At 39.9% G+C, this 13,973-nt stretch overlaps 1 protein-coding gene across 2 annotated transcripts in view; it reads left to right on the forward strand.

The window, feature by feature from the left end:
* The first annotated feature begins 11,504 nt into the window (after positions 1 to 11,504).
* The window catches only part of Ptger3 (prostaglandin E receptor 3), an 86,773-nt gene continuing 84,304 nt past the window's right edge, over positions 11,505 to 13,973 (forward strand). For both annotated transcript variants that reach the window (XR_006147762.1, XM_042682383.1), the window contains exon 1: positions 11,505 to 12,677. Coding sequence is in view for 1 of the 2 variants with exons in the window: in XM_042682383.1 (XP_042538317.1) it covers positions 11,781 to 12,677 (897 nt within the window). In the remaining variant the exon portion in view is untranslated. The remainder of the gene's footprint in view (positions 12,678 to 13,973) is intronic.

The raw sequence follows: 13,973 nt of genomic DNA on the forward strand, positions 1-13,973 counted from the left end.
GATTTTTTTTTTCATAATAACTTCCTAGTAGAACATTAGATGCCTTATTCCCTGTAGTAAATAAAATATGAATATCATTGCATGCTTCCTAAATTACTACTTACAACTCTGCATTTAACTGCCAAGTTTTTGATGTTTCATTTTTGGAATCCTCTCATCTGAACAATATTGAATGGAGAGAAGAATTATGTACATTACTATTTCTAAACAGTTACAATGATAATTAGGATATTATTTACATTTTATCTCCTCTTGCTGTCTAACATTGATATCCAGTTATTGTAGGTGTTGTAGGGAATTTTTCCACTGCCTACTTTGTTGACCAAGGGGAGGGAGTGGCACAATGAAGTTTGATCTCAGGGCCTCACATTTGCTAGGCTGGTGTTTTGCCATTATAGCCACACCTCTGGCCCTGATTTTTGCTGCTGATTATAGTTGAGATAGGGTCTTCCCAAACAGGCATGCAACTGACTAGCAGTCTGCCTACTTTAGACTTCCAGTTGTTGCAGGAATCAGAGTTGCATGCCACCATCTAGCTTTCTTCCATGGAAATGGAGTGTTGTGGACTCTATGCCTCGACTGGTCTAGAACTTCAGTCTTCCTCAGTCTCATTCTCCCATATAACTTTTGATCATCCATGCATACCCTTGCACACAGTTTTAGATTGAGAAAGGGACTTACAACTTTCTGTCCATCTGGCCTCCCAAGTAGCTAGGATTACATGTTAGAGAGACATCAGTGTCCATCTGAAATGTTTTTGAAATATAAAATCTTTATAGTTTCTTTTTACCAAAAAATTGTATTGTTTTATGTCTAGAAAAGTACACAATTTTGATGCACTGTTAAACAAGGAACTTAAAATTTTGCTTAAGGACACAAATGGGAATTTACCCCTAAGAACATAGATTCCGTTTTATGTTGTTGCTGGGCTTTTTGGTGCCAGTTCTGGAGTTTGAACTCAGGGCATAAGAGCTGTCTCTGAGCTTTTTTGCTCAGAGCTAGTGCTATACCACTTGAGGTGCAGCTCCACTTCTGACTTTGGTGGTCATTTGGAGATAAGAGTCTCAAACTTTCCAGCCCGTCCTGGCCTCAAACCACCATCCTTAGATCTCAGCCTCCTGAGTCTCTAGTGTTGAGGATCTACCAGTGCTCAGCCAATTAAATCTTTTTTTTAATTCCATTTAAAACTTTGACCATCCTGAGTTCTGACCCCCCCCCCTCTTGCTTGAATATTACTGGATGTAGCTGGTTGTTCACAGTGGGGAGTTGTTGCTGGTTTTTTTTTTAATGTATTAGGGACTATAGGTTTTTCCAAAGAATGCCATACAAGTAACTTTGTGACCTGTGAGTGGTGCACATTATATAATATTTCTGGGGGTGTTAATAGTCAGGGTAGGATTTGCTTGTTTTTCCTTAACCTGTTCCTTTGAAACGAGTTACTAAGTGTACCTGACCAGTATATGAATAAGAGAGTTAAGGTTGAACCATTGTTGTTAAGGGTAGATGTCTACACCTATTTGGAGTTCTTAAATAAAATTTATCTCTCCGTTTGTATCTAGATTTGTTATTTTACACTGTTCATTTTACTGACCAAAGTGTTCTGGCTTTGGTCATTGTGAGAATTTTTTCAGATTGACTCTTATGTCCTTTGATAGGCCTTCCTTATCAAAGAAGTAGGTCATGAAAACATAGAAGAATTGCTGAAGAATATCAAATAAAGGAATGAATAGGCCCTTCAGTAGTGGTGATGGTGTCTCAAGTAAGCCTTGGTAATATCAGAAAGAATGGACACATTACTATCAAATTTGTCGTTATTGAGAGACACCTTGTTTTTTGGTTTTTCAACCATGTTGGAGACTGTTCGGGTTCTTAGAATATATTGTATTATTGCGGACAGATATAAAAAAAATAATTCCTAAATGTTAATTTAGCAAAATAAGTACTAGATAAATGGTTTAATACCTTAATAGTTAAAATTTTGAGGAAAGCTGAAACATTCAGAGAAATTTTTCAGAATCTACGTTTGAGACCAAAGATAGGAAAGCCTTTCTAAAATACCTCATAGTAAAGTTAGTCTCTGGGAAATGAGAAGACTGAGGGTGGGTTTATAAGAAATAGCACTACTGTGACTCTGAGGGTGGGCCTAGGGGAAAGAATGATTGATCTTTGTAATAATATTAGAATTAAACATTAAACACAACAATAATGATTTGAAGACCTTAGGGTTGAACTCCAAACCAAAGAAGTTATTATGTGCCCTCCATAAAATAGAACATCTATGTTCTATTGTTAAAAACTAGCTTATCCCAAGGTTGAAAACCTCCAAGCTGAATTGTATAAATTATCCCACTGGAATCAAAAGTACTTGTCTTGAATTTTAGTCCATGATGACTGGCCCCAAGTATGGTTGTTTTGCATAGAGTATCATACCTAAATGAAAATAATGGGGTTTACCTTGTAGGAATTAGAATTTTCAGATATGTACTTCCCTTCCTCTGAGAGCACTGGATGCATACACTAAACTTGTATGTATACATCAAAACGTCAAATCAGTTCACTGTTGCAGCACATTTCACATTGATCTAGCATCCACAAAGAATCCCCTCATTTCCTTTTTACCTTCTGACTTGAAATAAAATTTATTTACTTAGAACTAGCAACTGCAAAACCAAGCCTACTGTGCTTTGTTAACATTGCCATTGTTTTATAGAGCCGAATGCCATTTGCTTCCTAAAATGGTCCTCTAGGATTCAGTAGGTTATCAACATTTTCTAAATAAGTGCCTACTCAAACACTGATTGTCCTTCATCACTGTCTTACCAAGTCACAGCCTTCTTTTAATGTCATTTCTTTGCTTAAAACCTTTCATTTGTCTTCCAGAATTAAACTAGTACTTTCTGCATGTTTTCAGTGTTGACCACCAATTTTGTTTTTATTTTGTGTGTGTGCTAGTACTGAGGTTTGAACTAAGTTCTTCCTTGGGTTTTTTTTGTTTTTCATAAATGGGAAGATGTTTGATGTTCCAGTAGAGTATAGATTTCCTGTAAGTAGCAAATAAATATGCTGTCAATTATACTTAAGGTATATTGTTGAATGAACTCTGAACAATCTCCAAAGGAGATTCTATCCTGATGGCAGCAGAAGTAAAGTGAGAACAGAACTACAAAGTAAAAAATTGAAATTAAATAATGGGATTTTGGTTTTTAAATTTTACTCTAAAGGTTATGTACAGAGGGGTTACGCTTAACACAAGTCAGATAATGAATACATTTCTTTTTGAACAGTGTCACTCCCTCATTTTCTCCCAGTTTTTTTCCCTCCCCACACCTCCAAGTTATATAGTTCATTTCCAACATAGTAGTGAATATCACAGCCAAATTAGTTCACTCTTGGTTGCACTGTTGTTTCGTTTTGTTTTGTTTTTATTTTTTTATTGTGAAAATACCCTACTGAGGGGTTACAATTACATCAGCAAGGTAATGAGTGCATTTCTTATGCATGGTTGCCTCCTCTGTTTCACCTTCCCATCCCTTCCCATTCCCCTCACCCCCAGCCAAAGTTGTAAAGTTCGTTTTTCAACATAATGACTTGTACATCTCATTGTTGCAATGGGTCCACCTGTATTGTTTTGTTTTAATTGGAAATACTGTTCAAAGCCTGTAGTGTCCAGCTAAATCAGTGTCTGGAAATGTGTGACTTTGAAAACCTATGGAGTAGGAGAAAGTGATTAAATATGTCAAAGTTCCATTTCAAGAATTCAGAAAAATAATTGGTAAAATACAAATTAGAAGGTGAGAAGTAAATTAGGAACTGAGAATTACTCAAGGTTAACCTTTCCACCTGAAACATGGCAACAGTTTTTGGTACATTGGACCAGCTGTGGAAAGCAGTGGCTAGTGGAAAAAAGGAGATGAATCAAACCTTGATAAACCTGCCTGCCTACTTGGAAAAATTTGTAGTATACGTTGCTAACCTGGATATCTTATTTGCCCTGAGTTGAAGGTGGGGAGGAAATAGCTCAAGACCCTTTAGTTTTCCTACAAGTCAGTACAAGAAAGGAGTTTCATAGATATGTCTTACATAGAGGTTTGTTGTTTTGTGTCCTTAGATAAGCAGTTTGGGGAAAGCCACCAATGGAGGAAGCTCTGTTTTGTAAAGCCATTCATCCTTAACTTGCTTAAAGCTAGTGATAGGGCAATAATGTAAAGCAGTTCTGTGTGGAACTGCTAAAAATTACACCAGATTTGTCAGAAGTAGCCAGAAGATTATGTGACATTCTATATATTTCTAAATATAGATGAAAAAATAAAACTTTAATATGCTAAAAACATGCTAGATCTAAAAAAAACAAAACCCTGGGATAATACAGAAATATGGATCCACATAAAGTGGTCACACAATGATACTGTAAGTTCTTTTGGTATCTAAAAGGTTCTAAAGTAGCCAAGCTTACATGCACAAATAAAATTTAACAGCATATAGGCAACTGATGATTTTAGATTCCTCTCTAAACCAAGTTATACATGATCAAATGAAGGGGAAATGAGTGGAATCATAAATACCTGGTACACATGAAGCCAGAAAAGTAGTGTAGTTTTAACCCAAATTATATCAATTATTAACTTCAAGGTAAGTGAACATCCCAATTATAAGGATGTGTGTGTGTGTGTGTAGATATAGAATACTCTTATCCTTGTTAAACTTTGAGAAGGTAAAAATGTGACAATAGTTTCTGAAACAGTAGAATTGAGAGAAGACTTAGATAAATGTTACTTGGTGATAAAAAGTGCCAATCAAACATCTGTTTAAGCTTCAAATGCACAGCAAAAATTGATAGAGCTACAAACAAATCCACAGTTAAGCTATGTCTATGTCCCTATCCTATTGTCTTCTATACACTAGTTTTCTCACACCTGGATGCTCTAGGCTTAGCTTTTCTCTACTGCAGAATTGCCCACTTTTCCAAGAAACCCTACTTCCTCTTACTGAAGATTATTATTTAGAACCAAGGTTCCACATTATACTATACCAGGTAAAAATTTAGTATAGACAAAGTAGGATTTCAAGGAACAATGATTTGCCAAATAAGTGGTATTACTCATGGAATAAATCACATAGATAACCATGATCTTAACATTTACTACAAAGTAAATTAACCTATATGGATTAAAAACATGAATATAAATTAAGCAAAAGTGTTCTCAGATGTATGTTTGATACAGAAATTATGGTGACACTAGGAATTCTCAAAAATGAAAATGTACACTTTCCTGCATATAAATGATAGAAAAGTAAAAGGCAAATGGCAGAGTAGGCAAGTGAGAAACTTCATACCTTTATACAAAGCACTCCTACAAATTAATTTCATAATAGAAAATTCATGGCCTTTAAACGAAGAGCTTAATTTCAGCAACTAGGAAATCCAGAGTAACAAAATACGGTTTATGAAATGCTGTAAGGATTTTAAACTAATAATATGCAAGTCAAGCAAACATTAGAGAAGCTGTAACATTTTAATGGGAATCTCTGGGCATAAAGAGTGCACCCCATTAAAATTAATTTGCAAGTGAAAAAAATGATGGGGAGATTAACATTTAAATTTTTCAAATGCTCGTTAGACTTTATAAGAAGGCAATTAGAAAACAGTAGATGAGGGATTGTGTTAACTTGAACAGGATAGTGGCTAAAAAGATGGGTACAAGTGTGTAAGTGCATGTACAATACACCCACTGATGGAAGAGTCAAGGACAGACACTTTCTCTGGCTTGAATACGTGAGTGGTTATGTACACTGATGCAGCTTCAGACAGGAATGGTGTAGATTTGAAATTCTATTTTAAAATTTTGAGATGAGCTATAAAAATAGTAAAATAATTTGACATGTAGGGCTACAATTAAATGGGGCTTCAGAGATAACATGCCAGTTCATTTGGTGTAAACACCTAACTGTCAACTTGTATTTGTATAAAACTGTACCAATATGCACCAGAACATTATTGACCTTTTTATTTTTTAACAAAACTCAGATGCAACCCAGACGTTCTAAAGTAACTGTTTAGACTATTGGTATTTGTAAATCAAGGAATTCTATATTACTAAACAGTCACAAGTTGTTTAGGTAAGATTTATGTTCACTTTTATTTCATACAGTTACCAGCATTTGTTGAAAATTTTTCTTATGTAACACATTTAACAAAAATCAGTTGTTTACATTATGGATGTGTGATGTTTATGAAAAACTTTCTAAACTATTCTACTTCATCTTTATGTCTGCTGTAGTCCATTTTGTGTGGCTATAACAATATCAGAGGCTGGATAATGTTTCTGTAGGCTTCCGTTTTTATAAGAACTAATGAAAAGCCTGACTCCACCTAATCACCTCTTCAAGATTCTTGTCTTATCCCATCACACATTAAATTTCAATGCCTGAATTTTGGGAAGCATACATTTAAACCATAGCAATGTCTGTTTTTATGCCAAAATCACACTACCTTCTAGATAATAAAATGTGAAAATTTCAAATATAGAACATCTTTAATTCTTATTAATTCAGTGGGAACCAAACACCAGAATCAAAGTAGAAAACACAACTGCAAGCTTTTGGTTGGTTAGTTTATTTTGGTTTAGTTTTTTTCAGCTGAGAGTACTACATCCCAGCCTTCCTAATCTGGCTATAGGAAAACTCTCAGCTTTGCTAACAAAAAGTGGTAAAGATTGGAAATAAGACAAGGGTGGAAATAAGCCACTTCAAATTAAAGCAGGAGATTCTGATAATGAGAACCATAGAAGGCATGAGATGAACTGCCCAAATCCATTTGTCACAAATGTAATGAGAGCCTGAGAGAAAAGCAAAGATCAGACCAGACAAGATTTAGTCTCAAAAGATATGTTTATTCAAGAGGACATCTAAAGTGTTGATGCTTTACCAAAAAGTACATTTCTCAGTGTGAGTACCTTTTGTGATAGAAAATACACAGCCCAAACTCAAAATGGCAGGACCCACCCAGCCTTAAACTCTTGTCTCTGAAGCCTCCAGTTGTTTAACTCTTGCCTCACATGTCCAATTGGTTTGACAGCTCAAAGACACCTCAAAATGTTCAAATAGAATTCCAAATCTTCCTTCCCATCCCTGTGTCTACCTGAGACTTCATTTCAGTGTGTACTACCACCAACCATATGGTCAATCCTCCCTAGCAAAGGAAACTACAGAAAAGCAATCCTCATCACTGACTGGCCAGCAAGTTAAAGAGGTGTAAGAGATCATTCTACCGGGAATACAGCTTAAAGAGCAACCATGAAAACGTAACAGAGGAGAGAGACCAATGTACCACAGGAAAGGCAAAATTGGCAGTTTGAATAGACCCAGGTAAACTGTCAATGGATTCAAGAATCCTCAAGAAAATGGTATAATTTTGTCACTACAATATACTATAATTCCAGTTTTCAACAAATTGCTAGATATGCAAATAGGAAGAAAAGACAGCCATATATAATTTCTGCATTTACCCAGATATTTCACAATTCATTTTGTGAATACACGATTTATTTTGTTAATATGGTGTTTGTATTTACAGATGCTTGAATGTTAAGTTTACCTTAAATTCCTGAGATAAGTTCCACTTGATTATGAAAATACTACCTTTTTTCAAATTTTTCATGTAATGGTATTTCACATACTACTTCTATAGAAAATTACCGTAACCAGTGTTATTTTCTCTGTTATTTGGACTTTTGAAAATCAAAATATTAACACTAAAATATAAACTCCATAAACTTAGATACTTTTATGTGTTGCTTTTGTGTCACCCAGGACTAAACTAGTGTCTAAGAGACAAGTACTCAATAGGTATTGGTTGCATAAACAAAAGATTCGAATATATACTTCACACTGACTCTGTGGAGAAAGAATCTGATACTTGCTACCAATAAAGAGACAATGAATGGAATATTTACATGAAACTTGTTAGCAATATCCTTTTGTATTTTCATTTAAGAGTTGGTAAAGTTAGTAAAGTTCAATGGAAGTAAATAGCAAAATAAATTCAACACTAAATATTGATATGTGTTGTAAATTTAGAATTGTAAAATACAGAAGTAATACAATTAATTTGTGTTCCAGAATATTTCTAGAGCAAAGCCAAATGTGGTGGTTCAAGCCACCTGTAATCTTAACTACCTGAGAGGAAGAGATTGAGGATTGAGTCTTGAGGTCAATCCAGGTAACACAAAGTTTGAAAAACTCCATATTCGTCAGTGGCAGGTTGCAGTTGCATGTACCCATCATCTCAAATGAGGGAGTGCAAATAGGATGGCAGTCCAGGCGGGCTCTAGCTTAAAGCAGGAGCCTATCCCAAGAAACAACAAGCATGATAAGGATTAGTGGAGTAGTTGCATGTGTGGAGCACTGGCCTAACAAGTGTGAAGTTCTGACTACAAACTCTAATACTACCACATATATATGGTTTCTACAACAGAATTTAAATTAAAATATCATAGGTAAATGGAGGTTTCAAATTTTTTAAATGAATATATGATCTCTTGATTAATTGGAAATGCAAAATTTATAAGTGTAAAGGAAACTAAAATGTTTGTGATTATATATTGATAAGTAGATTTTTAGGAAAGAACATTAAATCAAAGAACAAAAACTAGACAGTTATAAATTCTCTTTAAATAGTATACTGCATGCTATTAGCCACTAGAGGGGAGTGTTGTTTCAGATCAACACAGCACAGGCTTTTTTTTTTTTTTTTTGTAACAGTAAAAAGTAGGAACCAGAATCTAACTAGCAACTTTATATTGTGTGTCTCCTCAAATCCTCAAAGTACCTGCTTACAAGGCAAAGAGCTTCAAAACTAGGGTGAAAATAATGATGAAAGACTTGAAGTGCTACTCATTTAATGCACATGTATCTAGGTGAATAAGAGACTTACTTAACTCTTTGCTAATACAGGCATGTCTTGATGCTTGTCATTTTTTTAATGAAAATCTTTTAATGAGAGATCCTTGTAGTAAAAAATGCAAATATATATGTTTGGAAAAGAGGCAACTTTTTTGGCTTGAGAAAAATCTATTTTATTTATTTTTGTTTATAGGGCAGAGCTTCATGAATGCTAGTCAAACACTCTACCACTAAGCCACATTTCCAGCCCTGCTTGTCATTCTTACAGAGTACAACTGACTGTAGCACACAGGATGGTAGGGGAAAAACAAAGGAGGAGGCAACAATGCTTGATAAGAAATGTACTCATTACCTTGCTCATGTAACTGTAAGCCTTCTGTACAGTATTTTCACAATAAAAAAACATTTAAAAAATTTCATAATGTGGGGATGGGAATGTGTCTAACCTTGAGCAAAAAAAAAAAAATAATAGTTTCATACAACTAAAAGACGTGATTTGCTTTGCTATATGAATTGTGAAATGCTTTTAAGTTTTTAAAAGTTACACTAGAATTCATCCAAATGCTTATTCTGATATCTAAGAATAAGATAAAATACTGCTTTAAGTGAAATTATTATAAATAAAAATAGTCTCCCATTCATGAATTTGAGATGAGCATTTAGAGTAATAAGAAAAAAAAGTTTGGAGGAGATTTTAAACTAAAACCATATCCATTGTAGATGTGACAGCTTAATAAACTCAGAAGTGAAAAAGCTTTTAATAACAGCAAACTAATATTGTGATTAATGCAGCCATTATAGTGTAGTTTGAATTTTATTTGTGCCTTCCTTTTTTTGAACATCATATAACTCTATGATGGGTTTGTTTTTTTTTAGCAAAACAGCACAAAAAAAATGAAGAAAGCCATACCTCAATCTCATCTCTTTATACCCATTTACACTCAAATAAAATAGCAAGGCGCTAAACAAGGCAGAAAAGCTGGCCAGGCTTGTTCTTAGATCATGGTCTTCATAGTTCATGATTAGGTCTGATTCTTTAAATATGAAACAAAGTTTTTTTTTTTAAATAGTTTTTTTAAATCTTTTCATTTTTTTCTGGACAATCTGGACAGAAAAAAAAGGAAACCACAAATATTCCCAGATTCAGAAAATTAGGCTCTACATTACATGTCAGTAGCTGAAATGATGTCAAGAGCATGCTTCAAAAAAGAGACTGGGAAAATTGCTGAGAAATCTGGGACTCTAACTTCATGGAGTCTTGGGAACATCACCTAAAAGGATAGCAATCCATATACCAATAGTAATTTGGAGGATCTCCGATAAAATGAAAAGACAGTCCCGAATATTCACAATGTATCATGAAAATAAGACGGCCTAGATTTTGCCTGTTTTCGAAGGCAGTATGAAAGGCCTTCAAAATATCTAAATTCATTTCTTAATTCTAAAGGTAAGAGAATGAGCAAGAAGAGGAAGATGAAGACCTTCCGAGGAAGAGCCTCCCTCTCCTGCCTTTGTCAGACCTGGGACTATGTCAGTTACTAAGAGGCTATCTATCACAGGCCCCCTTGTGAGTGCCTTTTGACTCCGATGACTTTCTTTTGGGACGAGAGGGCAACATTAGATGAGACTCGGAATTTCTTAGTCTTTAACTTAATCATCTGTTTTGTGGTTGTTCGTTGTTGTTTGCCTAAATCGAATTCCTTGAATCTCCAGGCATTCTTTCTCCCTCCAGACATCCCTCCCCCATCCCCGCCCCCCACCTCGCCCCGGTCGCACAGTCTCTCTTTGGTACTGGTCATGGGGCTTAAACTCAGAGCCCAGGCACTGTCCTTGAGCTTTTGAGCTCAAAACTAGCTCTCTACCATTAAACCACAGCTTCACTTTCGGCTTGCTTTTCTTTCTCTTTCTTTCCTTTCCCTTCCTTCCTTTCTCCTTCCTTCCCCTTCCTTCCTTCCTTCCTTCCTTCCTTCCTTCCTTCCTTCCTTTCTGTGGTTAATTGGAAATAGTCCCACGGACTTCCTGCCTAGGCTGGCTTTGAACCCTGATCTTCAGATCTCAGTTCCTGGGTAGCTAGGAATACAGGCGTGAGCCACCAATGCCCGGCTAGGCGTTATCTTTTCGTTGTACAGTTTCAGTGGCGCTTGGATTAGGGAGGGAACAGTTTCGCCTTTTCACTACCATTCCATTTCAAACGGGAATTTTTAAATAAACGAAACTGCAATGCAAACGAGTGTGCCTTGCTCATTAGCTGGTTAAGGACGGGATAGAAAGACCTCAAGGAAAAGGATCCCGTCCTGGTTGCGCGTCCATGGGTAGACAAGAAGAAAGGCGGGCACCCAGGTAACCCCTGGCGGCTTGAGCTGGGTTTGGGAAGGCTTTTTAACCAGCTCCCACCCACGCCCACACTGCCAGCACCCAGAGGGAGGCACCACTTCCCTCTGGAAGGCAAAGTGGGTGTCGCTTCCCGCCAGGAACGGGGGCGTTTCCCGAAGAAGCGCCTAAAGGTTCACCAAGCCCTGGCGGCCCAGTGCCTGGGGAGGCGCTCGGTTGCTTCTCCGCCCTCTTCCCACCTAATTCTGTCTACACCCACGGCGCCCCGCCCCTTCGGCCTTATAGACGGTGGGGACGCTGGGGCGCGCCTGCTGGCCGGAGGTTTACGCAGAGCCGATCGCGCGTTCCTCCCCAGGGTCGCCCGGAGCCCCCCGCAGCGGGGCTGCAGCTGCCAGCGGAGCGGAGCCAGGCGGCGGCCGCGCCCGCACCATGGAGCGCAGCCCAATCCCAGCCCGGGTGGCCGCCCATCTCTGCCATCGCTCGTGCCCCGTCTACCAGCTCTCCGAGCAACTGTCTCCGTGCCTTGCCCTCCTCGCCTCTAAGCCAACATGAAGGCGCCCCGGGGCGACGGCGGAAGCGCCCCTTTCTGCACCCGCTTCAACCATTCCTACCCGGGCATGTGGACTCCCGAGCGCTCCACCGAGGCGCGGGGTAACCTCACCCGCTCCCCGGGGCCCGGCGAGGACTGTGGATCGGTGTCCGTGGCCTTTCCGATCACCATGATGATCACGGGCTTCGTGGGCAACGCGCTGGCCATGCTGCTGGTGTCTCGGAGCTACCGGCGGCGGGAGAGCAAGCGCAAGAAGTCTTTCCTGCTGTGCATCGGCTGGTTGGCGCTCACGGATCTGGTCGGGCAGCTGCTCACCAGCCCCGTGGTCATCGTCGTGTACCTTTCCAAACAACGTTGGGAACAGCTCGACCCGTCGGGGCGGCTGTGCACCTTCTTCGGCTTGACCATGACTGTGTTTGGGCTCTCTTCGCTCTTCATCGCCAGCGCCATGGCCGTCGAGCGGGCTCTGGCCATTCGGGCGCCGCACTGGTACGCGAGCCATATGAAGACGCGCGCCACCCGCGCCGTCCTGCTGGGCGTGTGGCTGGCCGTGCTCGCCTTCGCCCTGCTGCCGGTGCTGGGCGTGGGTCAGTACACCGTCCAGTGGCCCGGGACTTGGTGTTTCATCAGCACCGGGCAAGGGCGCAATGAAACTAACTCTTCTCAGGACTGGGGCAACCTTGTCTTCGCCTCCACCTTCGCCTTCCTGGGGCTCTTGGCTCTGGCAGTCACATTTGCCTGCAACCTGGCCACCATTAAGGCGCTGGTGTCCCGCTGCCGGGCCAAAGCTGCAGTCTCGCAGTCCAGTTCCCAGTGGGGCCGGATCACAACCGAGACGGCCATCCAGCTCATGGGGATCATGTGCGTGCTGTCCGTCTGCTGGTCTCCGCTTTTGGTAAGTCGGAGTTCCTGGATAGGGGAAGGCGGAGGGATGCTGGCTTTAGGCGTCGTTCCGGTGGCCGCGCCCACCAGAATGGGTTTGCAAGCTGAGAGCCTTAGGGAGAATCCTGCGCTATCCTGGTTCTATCTGCAGAGATGAGCTTCTTGCTGAGGTGCCCACAGCGCCCGTGTGTCTGGCAGACATCGCATTACGCACAGGTTCTGCACACTTGGCCTTTGCTAAATTGTCTCTAATCCGGGGAGGGTGGGGGAGACACAGGTTGCACTTTAGTGCATGTGCCGGCATAGTTAGCCCCGGGCGCGTTAGGAGAGGAATGGCGATGACCGCTGTGGTGGCTGGTACTGTTTTCTTTTTGTAAACACCACTCGGTTAGGGTGATTTTTGCACCCTTCCAAATAACCTACCTGCCACCTCAAACAGGCACCGCCCTCTGGCCACTTGTGAGCCCTCGCTGCTCAGGGAGGGTGAACCTTACTTCTGGATGCATTCCTGCCTGTGGGGGCAGGAACTTGAAAGATGGAGTGGCTGCAGAGGTCAGCCTCAGCCCCTCGGCGGCGTGTGCCTGACCCTCTAGGAAGTGCTTCAGCCCACACTCAGTCAGTGGGGAGACCTAGCATACCAGGAGTCCCCCTGGCCTGCATTTGCTACTTTGTTTGCTTGTTTTTCCATTGTCCAAAAGTGCTGGGTTTTAGAGAATTCAAGCAGAGAAGGTACGCGTTTTCCAGACCCCCACGCCAGCAAAACTATGAAGTGACCTGGGAGCAATAGATATTTTCACAGGCTCCAAAACTCCAGCTCTTAAATGATCTCTGAGTTTTGGTTCTGTTTCTTTTTCGCTAGAAACTTCTGTGGGTATGTGTTGTTCAGTAGTTTCACCAGGATGGGTGATTATTTAGTTCACAAGCGACTTACCTTAATAGATATTACAGAAAGAACAACCCCTTTACAATCCCCGTTATAACCTGTTATACACTGAAGGCCTGCACGTATATCACACAGCTGAGCAGAACCACTGAAAAACAAAGGCAGTGTTTGAGGAACCTACACACATCAGTTTTTTTTTAATTAAGGTAAAATACACATAATATAAAATTTACCACTTTAACCATTGTTAAGTGCATGGTTCAGTGACATTGAGGGCAGTGATATTATGGGAGCATAACTAGTTTTAAATCTCTGGTCTTTTTAAAATAGAGAAAATGTTTCTTCCAACCTCCTCTGACTTTGACAAAGCAGGTATGGAAGCATCCCTATGTGTAGTTGGTATGGGACAGCTTTGAACACAAACTT

The sequence above is a fragment of the Dipodomys spectabilis genome, unplaced genomic scaffold, assembly GCF_019054845.1.
Source record: "Dipodomys spectabilis isolate Male_0828 unplaced genomic scaffold, ASM1905484v1 ptg000002l, whole genome shotgun sequence".
NCBI classification, from domain to species: Eukaryota; Metazoa; Chordata; class Mammalia; order Rodentia; family Heteromyidae; genus Dipodomys; species Dipodomys spectabilis.